This window comes from Ictidomys tridecemlineatus, chromosome 1, assembly GCF_052094955.1.
Source record: "Ictidomys tridecemlineatus isolate mIctTri1 chromosome 1, mIctTri1.hap1, whole genome shotgun sequence".
NCBI lineage: Eukaryota > Metazoa > Chordata > Mammalia > Rodentia > Sciuridae > Ictidomys > Ictidomys tridecemlineatus.
This window is the reverse complement of record NC_135477.1, coordinates 262,746,332-262,762,735: the sequence shown is the minus strand read 5'-3', so window position 1 is coordinate 262,762,735 and position 16,404 is coordinate 262,746,332. Positions and strand designations below refer to the sequence as shown.

The 16,404-nt window shown below is 49.4% G+C and overlaps 1 protein-coding gene across 3 annotated transcripts; it reads left to right on the top strand.

Annotated features, from left to right (window-relative positions):
- The first annotated feature begins 18 nt into the window (after positions 1-18).
- On the top strand, positions 19-14,674 carry Pdcd6 (programmed cell death 6). Of its 3 annotated transcripts, none has more exons than XM_005340739.5 (6): positions 19-200; positions 848-909; positions 4,548-4,592; positions 6,782-6,934; positions 11,451-11,560; positions 14,118-14,674. In XM_005340739.5, the coding sequence occupies exons 1-6, from the start codon at positions 100-102 to the stop codon at positions 14,214-14,216; spliced, it is 570 nt and encodes a 189-aa protein (XP_005340796.1). In that variant the 5' UTR covers positions 19-99; the 3' UTR covers positions 14,217-14,674. The 3 variants fall into 3 exon arrangements, with proteins under 3 accessions (XP_005340796.1, XP_005340795.1, XP_005340797.1); XM_005340738.5 differs by having other exon boundaries at positions 20-200; positions 6,782-6,940; XM_005340740.5 differs by lacking the exon at positions 848-909 and having other exon boundaries at positions 67-200; positions 6,782-6,940.
- The last annotated feature ends 1,730 nt before the right edge of the window (positions 14,675-16,404 follow it).

Sequence of the window (16,404 nt, the reverse complement as noted above, 5' to 3'; positions counted from 1 at the left end):
GGAAGTGTCGTGAGCGGCGTGGGCGCCTGGCTCCGCCCCCAGCAGAGGCGGAAGTGGAGCCGCCCGAGTCTTGCCGCGTTGCCGCCGGTTCCAGGGTCCATGGCCGCCTACTCCTATCGCCCTGGCCCGGGTTCCGGCCCGGGCCCAGCTGCGGGCGCGGCGTTGCCGGACCAGAGCTTCCTGTGGAACGTCTTCCAGCGGTGAGACGGGGCCGCCCGGGCTTCTTTCTTCAGCCTCCTCCCTCACCTTCCTCGCCCTCCTCCCTCGACCTTCCCGGGCTCCTCTCCTGTCACCCCCTCCTCCTTCGTCGTCCTCCCCGGCCCCTCTCCCTCCTCGCCCCTCCGGGTGCGCTGGGCCCGTCACGAGATGCAGAGCAGAGGGCGCAGGGCGGCTCCTGCTCGGTTCGAGGAAGGCAGTAACAGGCCAGACCCTGCGCTGTGGAAGAGGGTAGCAGCCCAGCAAGGGCAGGTAGACCTGCGTCCCTGGAGCAGGTGACGGTTGGCAGCGTCCTAAGTCCCAGTTGTCCTTTTGAACAAATGACCGTAATTCGAGTGACTCATTGCCTAGGAATGATTTGACTGCCCCAGAGAATCTTTCAGCGTTTGTGAAAGACAAACTGGTGCAGGTGTGAATTCAGACCCGGATGCCTGACCCTTAGGGTCTTGGGGAAAATTTCTTAATCCCCCGCGGGCATGTGGTGTGTGACATTCTGACAGCCAAGTGAAAGGTCTACCTGAGGAATGTCCCAGAACTAATGTAAGGTAATGGACAGATAGTTTGTTTCTGCCATATTTTGCTTTTCCTGCACATTTCATCACCAACTTTCCTGGTCTTCTTGATTTTGTAGAGTTGATAAAGACAGGAGTGGGGTGATATCGGACAGTGAGCTTCAGCAGGCGCTATCCAATGGTGAGTCAAAGCCTGATCCTCTCACAGTAAGCAATTTCCCTTCTGGAATTTATTTTTCCAAGTACAGAGGAGTCATTCAGACTGAATTACTATAACCTAAACATGGAAGAGGTGTTTCTGACTTGCCAGCTGGTGGCTTCCTGGTTTTTATCACCGCTTCTGCTCCGCACACCACCAAGTTGATGCAGGGGAGCATAGAGACAGGCTTTCTGGAAACAGCAGCCAGGGTGTTGCTTCTGAGTGAGGGGTAGGAAGTGTAGCTTTGTGCAACAGAAATCCTTCAGGTGTCTTGAAGGTCCTTGAATGTTCTCAGAATCTTAGTGACTCCTCTGGAAAGGGTCATCGAGAGTACTAGATAATTATTGAAGAATTTGGAGATGGTCTACATAACACTTTTGCTTAGGAACTGCTGAAACTCTAGGTCCAAATTGGGAAGTGAAGAAATTGGAGGTACTGGCAGCAGAATCATGACAGATGTTCTTAACTGTGTGGGGAATACTATGCATTTAGGGGCTGGGAGGATGGTGGCCCTTGTATAGGGTGTGTTGGGAACTCTGGAGTCATTCTTGATGACTGAAGTGTGGTAGCTTTGGAGGCATTTTTCTTTGTTAAATGCCTTTCATAATTCCTCAGATACGGCCAACTTTTCTGATTAATATAGTTAAGGCTTGCTGTTATGGTTTAGATTTGGAATGTCCCCCAAAAGCTCATGTGTTAGTGCAGCAAATGTTCAGAGGTACAGTGATTGGATCATGAAGGCTGTGACCTCATCAATGCATTAATCCATGTGATGAATTAATAATTGGAATGGATTCCTGGGTGATGGTAAAAACTATAGGCAGGTGGGGTGTAGCTGAAGGAAATAGGGTGCTGGTGTTATGCCCTTCCCCACATCTGTTCCTGACCCTTTCCTATCTATCTTTGCTTCCCCTCTGCTATGAGCTGAGCGGCTTTCCTCCACCATGCATTTTCACATGATACTCTGCCTCATCTCAGACCCATAGCAATGGAGTCAGTCAATCATGGATTATAAACCTCTGAAACTTTCAGCCAAAATAAACCTTTCCTACCCTAAGTTGTTCTTCCTGGTAGGTGTTTTGGTCACTGGTAACTAACACACTTGTCTTTCCAGAAGCATATAATTTAAGCTGGGTAAAGGAACAGTTTTAAGGTGTGACAAAAATGTCAAAAGGTCTGGCTTTGTTAGTAGGAAGCACTTCAGTGTTGTAGTTGGTTGAATGAGGGAGTGGGCAACACTAGGCTGCTGGACACTGCCTGGCAGCATTGAGGAGAAGCTCTTGCCACTGGCATGTGTCCGGTATTTAGTGTTCATTTCTGAGAACATGGGTTTCAGCGTGACACCCTTACCTCAGAATGGCAGGTGCCATAGACACCATTCCCCTGCATCCAGCCTATGTGGACCTCAGGCACTAGGTTATCATTTCACACACGTTTATTTAGATTGTTTGGGCAGCAGGATTGCATTATCTCTGCCCTGACTATTGTGCTTATTGATTTTTCCTCTTCTCTGGTCATCATTAACCCCTTTCAACTGTGTTTGATGTCTCCAGTGCTCCTTCTACTCTGAGGAGAAGCAAGGCAGGGTTACTACTAGAAAGGCCTCAAGAGCTTCTGCTATCTAGCAGGCCACACTTTAGCACATCTTGGCCTCAGACTTTCCAAGTGAGGAATGGATGGTTTTCTTCACATCATGCTGTGCATGTGTGGTGGAAGGCCATATGAGCCCTATTGAGGCGTGCATCAGAGACGACACTTTGTATGGCCTCTTTACCAGGACTGGTAAAGGTTTATGGTCTCTTTTGTGTCTCTTTGTTTGTCTGTTCCAGAGTACTGACCAAGATACAAGATCAGTTTAGATCTTGTGTCTTGTGTGAACCTTTCACAGGTGTTGTTCACCCTCACTAGCAGGACAGCCTGTCTGCCCTGGAGGGCTCAGTTGGGCCCTGGTGCTGCCAGGATCCACATCCTGCTCTCCCTGTTTCAGTAGTGTGAAGTTGAACAAGTATCTGCCAGCATCAGTGTCCTCACAGCCTCTGGGAGAACAAATCAAGGAAATACAGTCAAAGTGCCTCCCTCATGCTTGGAGACAAGAGCCAGCTGGAGTGTCGATGGGTGCCACCACAGGACAGTGGCTGTGTCTCTGCTGCCACTATTGGCTTAGGAGCCAGCTCCAGTGGTGATGGATAACAGAGCTGCTGCAAGGGCTACCGCAGGGAGGGCTGTGGCCATGGGGCATGCAGCAGCAGAGAGCAGGTGTTCTCTGGCCCTGTGAAACAGCTTGCCGCAGACTGTCCTGAGGGTAGTATGTGTTTTTTATTTTTTATTTCCACATTATTTCTTGGGATAATGAGAAATGAATTTTTCTCAAGCTCATTTTTTTGTGCTTTTGAAGTAAGTTTGCCTTAATATGACATTGTTATAATTTGAAGGAGCACTTTTTAACTACTTGGAAAAAAAAAAAAAAAACTTACCTTCTTTTAAGGACATTTTACCAAATAGCTTTCTAGTTCATCCTAAAACAATTGAGATAATTTAGACCATACAAGCAGCAATTTACTATAGAATAATTATCCATTCACATCACCGTTCTTCTCCAACAGAGGTCCCATTTCATGGGTGATGGAACAGAGGTCTACCTGTGCTTTGATCCCTGGGTAGGTAGGGTCAGCTCAGCAGACAGGCTACCCATGTTCCTAAGAAGAGCCTGTTGGGTGACTGGCCCTCATCTGTCTCCTGGGAACTGAGCTCCTAGAATGTTTGGGAAGAGTGCTTTGTCTCGCCAAGATCTGTGAACTGAGCTGTGCCTCTTGGCCTGGGTGATTTGTACCAGGTTGCGATTTGTGGCAAACACCTGCTTTTGTCTCTAGGCAAATGGAGCTCAGTGACTGGCCCCAGGTAAGCCCTGAACCCCCAGGAGTATGTTCTGTTCATGTTGAACAGAATTTTCATGTTTTTTACCACCAGTTTTTCTACTCAAATATTTACCCAAGGACCTTATTCTGTAACCCAGTGTGTGGAGGCCTATTCATGTATTCAAATATATCTGATCTGGGTATAAAATTTTTTAATGGGATTTTCTCTTTTAGACTCATCCAGGATGGTCAGAATTAATTATTGTCCTATATTTAAGGCAATCTCTTTGCAGATTTCCAAGTAGATCATAATGGAACTACTTGTTAATTCTGTCTCCTTGGAGAAAGATCAAGTGCCCTGGATAGTGTCCTTGATAGTGGCCCTGTGGCAGCTCTCACAGGTGCAGTTGAGCAGGCTCTGGCTAGACTCTGGAGGCTCACATCTGGTTTCCCATCCACTTTTCCCTTGCTGCTTTTACTGTGTCTCCTCTGTAAGAAGCTGTGACCATGTGAGTTGGTCAGCTGTGTCTATGATCCCCAGAAACACTCTCAGCCAGAACTTCAGAGAGTTAGCGTCCAGCTTGGTGGTCATAAATAGCTTGCATGTCTGGCAGGACATGGGATATTGCCTACTCAGTGCTTAGGCTCCTCCTGGTTGTGACAACGGGAAGATCTTATGGTGCTCCTGAAGCCAGGCCCTTGCTGAGAACCTCTTTAGGGGTAGGGGGAAGGCATTGGTTTAATTGTTGCTATGTTTGTTTGCAGGCACATGGACCCCGTTTAACCCAGTGACTGTCAGGTCAATCATTTGTAAGTATTGCAGACAAGCTCCCCTGGGAACTGCCTAGATAAGCTTGTGCTTTCTGGAGTCTACTCAGGAGGCGCTGGCCCTTGTGTGCCACATCCTGCCCCTGGACTTCTCACCTCTGTGTATACAGCTTTCACAGTTTTTAGTTTTGATTTACAGTTTAACTGACATTTTCAATTTTTGAATTCTAAAGGTAGTATGTGTATAAAATTTTTAAAGTTATTATATAGTTAATTTTTTATTATAATGAATTTTAAAGTTATTATATAGTTATTAATAGTTAATTTTGAATAGTCTCTTATTGCTGGTTTTTATGATTCTCTCTTTTATTTCTTTGAATATTGTATGTTATGGTCTCTTACATTTTAAATAAATGTTTTTATTGGAGAATTAAGTATTTGCCAGGCATGGTAGCACACATCTATAACTCCAGCTGCTCAAGAGACTGAAGCAGGAGGATTGCAAGTTTGAGGCCAGCCTGGACAAGTTTGCAAGACTTGGCTTAACTATAAAAAGGGTTGGGGGTGAAGCTCAGTGGTAGAATACTTACTTGGCATGCTCAAGGCCCTGGGTTCAGTCCCCAGCACTGTGAGAGGGGGTTACTTGTTCAACTTGTCTACTTCACCATGTGTTCCTGACACTCCTGAATCCTTGAGAAGATGATCCATGTCTGACTGTTATTCCTGCTGAACCTCATGCATGGCTAATTTCCTTAGTATTTTAGTATTTTTATTTGCTTTGTGGGTTCGTGTGTGGCTGAACTCAATGTGTGCAAACCAGGCTTGATCTGGGAATACATCCTCCAGAAAAAAATTCATATTTCTGCAGCCAGGGTGTGGGTTTCTCAGTTTGAGTCTCCCTTGCTACAGAACTTGAGCTCCAGATCCAAGAGGGAAGGGTTCACTGTCACATAGTCTCAGGGAAAGTTCACTGTTCCACCAGTTTCTTGAAGATTTCCTGTTCTGAGAGATGATTTTTTTTCTCTATCCTACTCTTCCAAAGATGTAGTTCCCTTCCTGGTTGCCTTTGACATGGAACCTTGGGTCCTGTGCCTCTCCTTCTGGGTTCCTCTCTGTCTGTGAGCTTAGTGCTGTATTGCAGGGTGTGTGGTGTAAGCCACAGGCACTGCATCTTGCTACAGGTAAAGACATTGAGGTAACACACGGATGTGCTGGCAGGGATGTAGCCTTCCGCACCAGGAAACATGTCGATGGAGCAGGAGATGGGGCATGTGCACTTCCCTGCCAGAGGCTGGCCTGGAAGCTGCTGTTCTGCTCAGCCTCAGCTGGGTGGCTTTTTATTGGCATTGCCCAGGTACAGAAGCAGGCTGGAGTGGCACTCACCAGCATGTCGATACCACACCTCTGTACAGTCCACACTTGAGGCTGTGATGTTAAAAACAGCCCATCGTTACAAACGTGCTTCTGCACTGTGTGGAGGAATCTGAATGCTCAGTCTTCACATGTTCTTTGATGATGAGATGTGCTACTGACCTGGAATGGACTTCTATATGATCCAGGAGCATTCTTCCTATAGTCTGGCCTTAGTCTCCTAAAACAACAGGCAATTTTATCATTTTCTCTACAGCAGCACTTCAGACTGACTTGTTTTATTTGTTAGCCATTTTGCAGTAACATGTAATTGTATTCAATGATTCTTATTATCTGGACCTGGAATTACACTGATTTTTTTTTTTTTAATGAAAAATGTGGACTTATTTTTTAAAAAAAATTAAATCCTAATGGTAGGCTAGATCTCTTTTTAACTAGAATAGATTCCCCTTGTCCCTGGAGGACTGTTTCCAGCTCCTGAGGGGTGGCAGAGTTTACTCTCTCCTGGGACTGGGAGTCAGGAGCAGGGGCTCCTGGACCTCTGCACCTTGGTGACCTCAGGTGAGGCGAGCACAAGCAGAGAGTCTGCTTTCCAGAGCCTACTTCAGTGGAAAGTGTGGTTTTGACTTTTACTGTGATTCCACCCACGGTCTGCCACACAGCTGTGTCTGCGTATTATTATTCTGGGACTGTCCCCTAGGCCTCCACCAGGCAGGGCCCCATTCAGCCAAGTCCTGTTTGTGAGCTAGCACACGGTGATCTGTAGGCTGGCCCCACGCTGGCGTTCTGAAGGACAGCTCAGAGACCTGCCTGACACCGTTCCTCTGTCTCAGCACTGATACTCTGTCCCTCTGCCTTAGCTATGTTTGACCGGGAGAACAAGGCTGGCGTGAACTTCAGCGAATTCACAGGCGTGTGGAAGTACATCACAGACTGGCAGAATGTCTTCCGCACCTATGACAGGGACAACTCTGGAATGATCGACAAGAACGAGCTCAAGCAAGCACTCTCAGGTTTTGGTAATTCACTTGTCTTGATTGTGTAGCATATTTCATTTTGGAACCTAGGAGCCCCTGAATTTTATTTTACTTTGTTCAACTTACAGATTTTTAACCCAGTCCATGTGAAATTTCTGTTTATGTTACATTGTACAGTGTCATATTTTGATACTATTTATTGTATATATTTGACATGTAGTCTTTTGTTCAGTTTTTCATCCAAAATGAGATAAGGGCTATGCAAACCTTCAGTTTTTTTCCTATGGGGTGATTTGATGAACAAAATTGAGAATGGGGCTTTTGAAACAGTTTCAAGTGGAAGTGATAAAGTGGTGTGGGACAGTTTATGCTTCCTGATGCATCAAAACACACAGTGATAAAATGACCCTAAGAGGCAATTCTGTAAGTTATCAGCTCTAACTCTCAGTCCTTCCAAACTGTGCCTCAATGGAGAGTTAGAGCACGTGCCCATTCTCAAACGCGCTGTGTGTCTATGTGGCATGTGTCCACATGTGCATACTTCTGTTGTGTGCAGGTATGTGACAGCATGCCATGCTTCTCTTGAGTGTTCAGAGTACTTGTCCAGAGCTCACTCAAGGGTTCCAGAACTGATCTTGGGCCTGAAAGGAAGCTGCGATTTTTACTTACAAAGAAAACACCAAGCTGTTTGGGACCAGCCCGCAGCTGCTCATAGTTCCACCTAGACTCTATCTAGAGCAATTTTGCTTAGTGCTGTCATCGTCTGGTCTGTGTTACCAAACTCTTCTGTGCTTACTGAAAAGTTGCTTACAAGTGCTCTTTAGGAAAAATATGAAAGATTAGACCACAGTCCACAGTGCTGTGCCGTTGGAGTCTTGTGATGCTCAAGTTCGGTATTTCCTGTGGTTGCTAACATGGCTCTTGCACCTCTCCCCACTTCTTCTCCCAGCATGTGGCTCATGGCCATCTCCTCCTCCTCTCCCTTCTCACCTCATTAACTTGTCCACAGGGCTGATTTTAGGAAAGATATTGAGAACTCACCTGTTGTGAGGCAGGATTTGGACAGGACAACTCTGAGTTAGAATTTGGAATACACACAATCTTGTTGCATCTTTGTGTGGGGGGCCTGGTGAGGTCCTGGCTGGCCTGTCTCCTGGCGTGGTGGAAGAAGGGTCTCCAGGCAGAATGGCCGCATGGCTTAGAGAGCGCCAGTGAAGGCACAGGAGGCCCAGTACAGCCCAATGGGGCAAGTGCCACATGGCGCTGGGGACAAAGCTGGGCCCATGTGCAGTCTCAGTACCACAGAATGTCAGCCTGCCCCACATCTTGAGGCCTTGGAGCTTGTGCTGAGCACAGTGGGTCATTGGAACTCAGTGGAAACATTGATGTGGATGGTGCTCCTCAGCCTCTCAGACTCTCTGTGACCTGTTCAAGCCAAGGGTGCTTTAGAACCTCTGTTTCTGTAGTCGTGGTGAGGGTGTGGCTGGTCAGGAGCACAGGCTGCCTCAGAGGCAGACCCAGAGTCCTCTGGCTTCCCGGGTGCCTTCTGGAGGAGCAGTGTCTTGTGTAGTACCTCTCTGGTGGTCCTGCCAGATTTCTTCTTGAGTTTGGTTTCTGGTTTTCCAGGGTTGTCCCCCCTTGTCTTCCATGAAAAGGAACATGGTCATCTTGTTTGCACAAGGCTGAGACTCGTGTCCCCTGCATCCCTCGTTCTGCAGCTGGAGTAGGTGGATACCTGTCTAGGAGGTCAGTTACTTTGGAAGATTTTCGGTTGTAACTGTTAAGATTTGGCCTTAGAAACAGAAATTCTTGCTCTATTTTGACTCCTGAGAATGGGTGTGTTGCTCTCAGGTAACAGAGCAGCTCAACAGTGGGCGTCTCAGACCAGCCCAGGTGGCATTGTGTGACTCTGGTAGGACCACTCAGTGGATCTGATGACCCTTTCACTGTGTATTTAAACTTGTTAACATGGCCAGGTGTGGACATGACACCTTCCCCAGCGTGGCTGCTGGCAGGCTCTTCAACGTGATTGTTGCTGACTTGAAGTTTGGCTTACCTACGTTAAGCTGTCCCTTCTGGTGGGCAGTGCATTCAGAACCCCTGCTCCCCCAGGATTCCCCTGGGCTCCCCTCCCCCACCCTGCCTCTGGCAACTTCTGCAGTTTAGTTTTTATAATGAAAACTGTGGAAGTATAATCCACCTCACTTTTCCGTCACTCATTTTCAATCTTTTCTCTACATCTCTTTGTGGCTGAAGCTTTCTGAGCAAGTTCGAGGCTTGTGTCCCCTGCATCCCTCATTCTGCAGCTGGATTAGTGGATACCTGCCTAGGAGGTCAGTGTGAGCAGCTCATCTTACGAGGTTAACAGCATTTTTATGACCGTTGTGCCTGACCAGCAGCCCCATCTCCTTTCTCATGGCGTCGTCTGGTTGGTGCCATACAGGCCACCAACGGTTTAACTTTCCTCCTATTTCCTTGTCCACTGGTGATCACTGCTGTCTGTCCAGTTTCTCCCAGGTCATGTTGTGACTGCAGTGGTGCCATGCTATTCCTGGTGGTGGGGCTCATGATGGGCAGGGGTCTCTGGACTGGTGCTGACCATCTGACCCACAGGCTGCATGGCCTGGACCAGGAGTGTCCACTGGGCAGTTTCTGGTGGTATCTTCCTCATATTAGTTCCTGGGTTGCTGCATCACCAAAGGCTATTTGGAAGTAGACACGGGAGGCGTATTCCTATCCCCTCTCCAGGAGGCCACTATTGCCTTGGGGGCGCTAGGAGAGTGGGCTTGGCAGGGGTGAGAAGGACTGCCTCACTCAGACCCTGTAGCCCCTGCTTCACCCCGTCTGTCCAGAGAGGGTCCAGACTTCCCAGCGGTGTGCCCCATTGGTATGGAATTGTCCTCTTGCTGCTTCTCATAGGCTGGGAGGCCTCAGGTGACCTTGCCCTTTTGGGTGGGGGCAGCTTAGCTGGAACTGGAATGGATGATGTATGTTGCAGTCAGAGCTGTTTGGTTCAAGAGCAGTATTTCCAGAGTCAGCTCTCATCCTGTGGAGAGAAGGTACTCCCCAGGTGGGTCTGCAAGGTGGCCCTTGCCCCCACGTCTTGCTGGCCAGGCCTGACTGGGTTGTGGCCATGTGCAGAGTGCCTCCTGGCTCCCACACAACCAGGTTTGTCCTCCAGTTGAGCCTTTTTTCCTGGCCTTTCTGTTCATTGCTTGCTTTTCCCATCTTTCTCTGTTCTTGCTTTCCCTGCAAGAGCGCCAGAGACCTGGAGTTGATTCCAGGATCTGTGGAGTTGTTTCTGGAAATTCAGTGTTCAGACTGGAAATTCTGTATCTTTGTTCCCATCTCATTGGCCTTCCTCAGCCCTGGCAGGAAATCAGCAATGGCTCTTGTCACCCCATCCACACCCTGGATCTGCAGTGCCCTTGGCCGTGTTCCAGGCTCCATCCTCATCAGGTCAGGGCTCAGCCAGGGTGCTGCCTCACCTGCCAGGTACTTGATAGGTGTAAGGAGATGAGTGCAACTGTTCCCTACTTGCTCTCTTTCTGATGACAGTTGGGGGTCCCACTCAACCTCCAGGGACTCATTTAGTGGTCCTGTACTTAAATCCCAGCTCCCCCTGAGTGCTCTGGAAGGTACTATGAACATGTTTGTGTGTGTTGAGTCTTTATAGTGAAATGATGAATAAGTGTTCATACAGGTAATTAACTGTGAGATTCAATCAGACAATAGGTGTGCATATCCTTGCAAAGACCCCAACAAGACTGAAAACCGGTAAAAATATATTGGCACCTGGATCTTGTCTCCTGAATCAGTAAGGATACCATGGCCACACAGGTAGTGGGGGGTGAGGGAAGGAATCAGGTGAGCTGCAGGTAGTAGGGGGTAAAGAAGGAAGCATGTGAGCTGTGTCCTCCTGTGCCTCCGTCTACATCTGGTTCCTCCACTTTCCTTCAGACCCTCTCTCCACTGGAGACCTTCTCCAAACATGCTTAGTAAATTGGAGAGGAATCAGGGCTCAGTGACCCTGGGGATTCTGAACTTGGTGAGGCCGACTTTCCTTGTGTCCTCAGTTCCCTGATGTCATGTGCCCTGTCATTCCCCTTTCCTCATGTCTTCATTTGTTTCACTGGAACCCTCTGTGGTATTTTAGCTCTCGGAGCACTCTCTGGTAATAAGCAGCCAGGGCAGCACGTCCTTCGGGGCTTCGATAGTTTGGCAGACTAGTGAGATGCTCCAGGGGCTCGGGTTGCCATGCCTGGCTGCCCTGTGGGGAGGGTGCAGTTAGCCAGCAGATGCTTGTGCTCAGGAGAACGATAGGTTGTCCTACAGGGAGAGGGCACTGGTCTCTAGGTAAGTCAATTGTAGTCCTGGAAACTAAACGAGTTTTGGAATGGTTGGTCAGGCAGTGTCTTTCAGCTCTCAGAGTGCATTGACTGGAGTGGCAGTTTTTGCTGTGGGGAGGCTGGCGAGTAGGCAGGGGGCATGAGCATTGGTGCATTCCTCCCACCTCATCTGCCCATCTTGACTCTGACCTTTCCTCTCCCAGGCTATCGGCTCTCTGACCAGTTCCACGACATCCTCATTCGGAAATTTGACAGACAAGGACGAGGGCAGATTGCCTTTGATGACTTCATCCAGGGCTGCATTGTCTTACAGGTGACAGAGTGGCTCTGTGGGGGCTGGGCAGGAGCAGGGAAGGGTTCACACCAGAGCAGGATACTTGGCCTTACATGAAATGTATAAGGCATGTATAGGAGTTTTTTTTTTTTTTTGCTTTTTTGTTTGGGGAGTTTTTAAATTTTTTTTTTAAGCATCATATTTATTTATAGTAGTTGGGTTCATTTTGACAAAATCACGCATGCATGGAATTTGATGAACTCCATTTCAGTCCTCTTTCCCTCTTCCCCCAGTTGGAGTCCAGACTGAGGGCACTCCTTGCTGACTCTGGAATCATTGAGAGGCATTGATGGCATTGGGATTTTAGACATAATGTAGAATTTTGATAATTGTTCTTAATTTTTTTTCCCATTAAATGATAGATCAGTTAAAGTGTGTTGCCTTTGGTCAGCTAAGCACAGCCTCCAGGTTCTTTAACAGGTTCTCACTGAGGGTTGGAGAAAGGTCTGCCGCCTCTCATGCCTCTGGTCTTGGAGGGGGAAAGCCTTGCCTTTGCCTGCTGCTCAGTGTTCCCTGATGTGGGGTTGTGCTTCCCATGTCCTCTGAACATCCAAGAAGGAGGTGCGATGTGCGCTGTCCTTTTGGACTCTCTGAAGTGCTGTGGGGTCAGGGTTTTAATTTGTTCTGTAACAAGCCCTTCTGCTGCCTTGGTGAAGGTCTCCTTTGGGTTCTCAGCAACAGGGGTCCCGCTAGGAGTTCTCTGCCCCCAGACCCGTGTCCTGTAGCTCTGGGGGATGTTGTCAGTTCTGGGTCAACACTCACCCTGGAATGTTAGAAGGGGAGAATCTAAAAGCAAAAGCCATGTCCCATAAGTAAAAATTTTATCAGAATGATTTCCTTCCTTTTAAGGCTTTTGAGGGCTGGGGATATAGCACAGTGCTGGAGTGCTTGCCCAGCATTTATAAGGCCCTGGGTTTTATCCCCAGCACTGCAAAAAGAGGTTTTTTTGAAAATTAATTTAAAAAAAAAATACAACATGAAAACTTATAGAAATCTTAAAATACAAATAAAATTAAAAGGAAAATTACCTGTGTTTTTTGCATTTTGTTTTGTTGGGCAGTGCTGGGATGGAACCCAGGGCCTGAAACATGCTAGGCAGGTGCTCTGCCTCTCAGTTACAGGCCCAGGCTTCCCATTGTTCAGTCAGAGATAGCTGTTGCTGGTGTTCTCTTGTACTGACAAACATCATGAAACAGAGAGACATGTTCTGAGCAATACACCATTGGGAGGGCAGAGCCTGCTGCACCTAGGCTAGGTAGGTTAGCCACTGTGGCAGTCAGCTTTCTTTTATGTAACAAATATCTGAGATAAACCCACTTAAGAGGAAAGGTTTGTTTTTGCTTATAGTTTTGGAGGACTCAGGCCTTGTCTGCTTGTCTCTGTGGCTTTTGGGACTATGGGGAGGCAAGAGTGCATGGCAGAGGAATTATCTTTTGATGGCTGTGAAGCAAATGCAAGGGAAGGCAGGACTGGTATCCTCATGTCCCTGCAAGGGGACATCCCCAATCAACCCATTTCCTCCCACTGGGCCCTATCTCCTGAAGGTTCCATCACCTCCCGTCTTGCCATGCCTGGGGATCAAGCCTTCAACACATGGACCTTTGTGAGACACTGGGTCCAAATTGTACCTGTTACCAACTCGGAGGACTGTGGCAGGAAGACCACAAGTTCAAGGCCAGCCTGGCAACTTAGCAAGGCCCAGTCTCAAAATAAAATAAGGACTGGGACATGCTTCGCATTAGAGCACTCGCCTAGCATATGTGCAGCCCTGGGTTCAGTTCTTAGGGCCACAGAACAGAAAAGAACCAAAGCAGCGTGGCCCTGGCCACATGTTGCACACTGTTGACTGGAACCACCTGGTAGTGCATGACTGTCACTTGTGTTGTGCTAGCAGTTCTCACATAGGAACTCGCAGTGGCTGACCCTCAGGGTGCTGGGGTTGTCGGGTTCTTTTGTCTGCAGAATTCCCTTGTGCCTGTTTGTCTTGTCCTGGCATTCTTTAGAGTGTGTCGGGGTTGCTGGGTCCACCTCTGGAGTGGCACTCTCAGCCTCTCTTCAGGGTTGAGCGGCTGTCCCTCTGCTTCTGGCTGGCCTGGGCCCTCGGGCTGTTGGAGGGCAGGGGCAAGTCAAGCAGGAGGTGGGGGGGCTAGAGGGGCTGGCCGTCCCCTGCTGGGCTTGGTTTCCAGGGTAAGAGCCCGTGTTAGGACTGTCTTCCCTGGCCCAGTTCACCACCAAGATGAGCCCTCGGGAGGAGCCACCCATGGGGATGCTTCTGAACTTCGACAAGCCATGACCCAGAGTGGGAGGAAGTATCTATCCATTTGGAGTCTAGTGGGGCCAGGCCTGCCCTACCCTTCATCCCATGTCCTCAGGCTCCACTGCTCCGTAGACAGTGCTGAGGCTGCTTCTACCTGTGCCTCTGGCATGGGTGTCCATCACCCATGTCCCTCTCAGGGATGAGGTTGTGTTTCCAGATGTCCCATTTTGTCCTTCTGTTCAGCACACACCAAGCTCTAAATGCCTGTTCTTTTCCCAGAGGTTGACGGACATATTCAGACGTTACGACACGGATCAAGATGGCTGGATTCAGGTGTCCTATGAGCAGTATCTCTCCATGGTCTTCAGCATTGTATAATGCACGCCTTGTGGACAGCAGCACATCATATGAGAAAAGACTGAAAATGCCAAATTCCTTCCCTGTAACAAATGGGGACCCAGATGCAGTTAGATGCTGTTCTTCCGTCGGATCTTGTGTAGTTAACACTTGGGGACCTGGCTGTACATATGTGGATAAGCTGACTACGGCTTTGCAGTCGTAGCAGCCACCATGTCAACATAAGAAACACTGGGTTTGCTGGCCTGCTAATTGTGCCATGAGGCGAAACCTAATAATGGTTCAGGTGTTCTCCCAAAATGCATCATGTACTTTCCTCGATCTCCAGTTCTGTAGTGGAAATGCTTTTATCAGCCAATAGAATTTTTAAGTGAAATGAACTTGCACAGAGGCTTTCACGTGCCTTACTTTTCTAAAAGGAGTTTATTGTATTCATTGGAACAGGCAACATAAGCAATAAAGTAAAGGTACAGACTCAAGGCCTACTGGTAGCTCCTCATCAAACAGGGAAGAAATGTGCCCACATTCCCAGCCTCCATCATCCTAGACACACGTGCCTGAAGCTGCATCTGATGGGAACAGCAGGACAGGCATGAGACAGGGAGACGAGGTGTCCCACAGAGGTGAGGCCACTCCCAGCGGCCCCATGCCAAGTGGGGGACTTAGGCCCTTCACCTGTGAGCTTTGCGTGAAGGAGATGGGTGGTGTAGTCAGACTTGTGGGGAGGATGTGAGGACATTTGGTGCCACCGATGAGAAACTGGGTGTCCATGGGGTCCACTGGGGCCTGTGCTGGCCTAGGAGGGGACCTGGAGGGTGAGGGTTTCTTGTCTGTGGTATCTAGTTGTTGGGATCATTAGGGGCTGTGGTGGCAGAATGGCATTGTAGATGTCACTAGCCAAGGGGCCTGTGGGGTTTCCTGGGGAATATGAAAATTTCTACTCACAGCCATGATGGTTGCCTCCTGGACGTTGACAAGCTGTGACCCAGACCAGAAGCTGACCCCACCCCGGTCCAGTGAGGTCAGCTTTCACACCTCAGACCCACGAGTTCAGTGTGCATTGCCCCCTTCTTTGTTAAAGCCCCAGTCTCTCCACTTCCTCCAGGGTCCCAGCCCTACTGCCTTGCTACTGGAGGAGCCTGTGGAGGGTGCTCCCTCGTCTCAGCCCCACAGGCCCCGTGATCAGCCTACTCGGCCTCATCTCCCTGCTCTTGTGCCTGAGTACAGCTCCACCACACACCTGAGAGTCCCTGTGCTGCACACCTGAGAATGGCTGGGGTAGAATGTTCAGCCAGTGGAGATGGTGGCAGCCTGGGAACTGAGGTGGGGCATCCACCACTGTTCCCTGGAAGTCCTGGGAAGGCAGAGGCTTACAGAGCCTACCTGAAGTGCAGTAGGGCCCCCAGCCCCACCCACCCTCTGCATACCCCTGAGCAGGCTCCTGGTGGGGTCTGAGCAGTAAGAACCTGGGAAACGCGCCCAGTAAAATGCATCGCTGGCCGCCTCCAGCACCCTCACAGCCCGTGGGACACCTACGGCCTTGGGCCACCTGGGGGCAGTATAGTCATGCCACAGAGGACCTGCCAGCTGCTGGGAGGGTGTTCACAGCAGCTGCAGAGGCCGAGGGCTGTTAGCCTCCCCCAGTGCCAGGGTGGCTATGGGATGTGGCCAGGACGCTCTAGGCAGCTCGCTCTCCTGTTGTCCACTCAACTGGTCGTCATGATGGCATGAGTGTGGATGGATGGAGTGAGCCAGGGACAGTAATGGACAAGGCACTGGCCTGGAGAGGCCAGCCTGCTGAGACCTGCAGCAAGTCCTCTCCTGTGTCCTCAAGACCAGACACCCTCCTGCCATGGGTGATGAGTGCATGGGTTGGCTCCTTGTCTGAGCACAGAAATGAAGAAAGAAACCACTCTCCACCCTGGAGCTCCCACCAAACTTCAGAGGGCCCTTCCTGAGGGGAAACAGTCCACATAAAGCTCAGGCTGTCCCTCCTGTGCCATCACCTGGTCACCCTGGAGCCCACTATCCAGATGGAGGTGGTGTTAGCAGGTGCAGGGAGGGGAACCGGGGTCAGCATGGGGAGATAAGGCATCCTGTCTCCCTGCCGTGGGCTCATGCCAGACTCTTCGAGCTTCCACATCCTCTGACAACCAGGGGCCTCCCTGCTGCCTGAGGGTGAGTAGCAAGGTCAGAGTTTGTCATCAGG

Coding starts and splice junctions, on each gene's coding strand:
- Pdcd6 (XM_005340738.5), top strand. CDS start 100: ATGGCCGCCTACTCCTATCGCCCTGGCCCGGGTTCCGGCCCGGGCCCA. Junction 4,593..6,781: donor GACTGTCAGGTCAATCATTT/GTAAGTATTGCA, acceptor CCTCTGCCTTAG/CTATGTTTGACCGGGAGAAC. Junction 11,561..14,117: donor AGGGCTGCATTGTCTTACAG/GTGACAGAGTGG, acceptor TTCTTTTCCCAG/AGGTTGACGGACATATTCAG.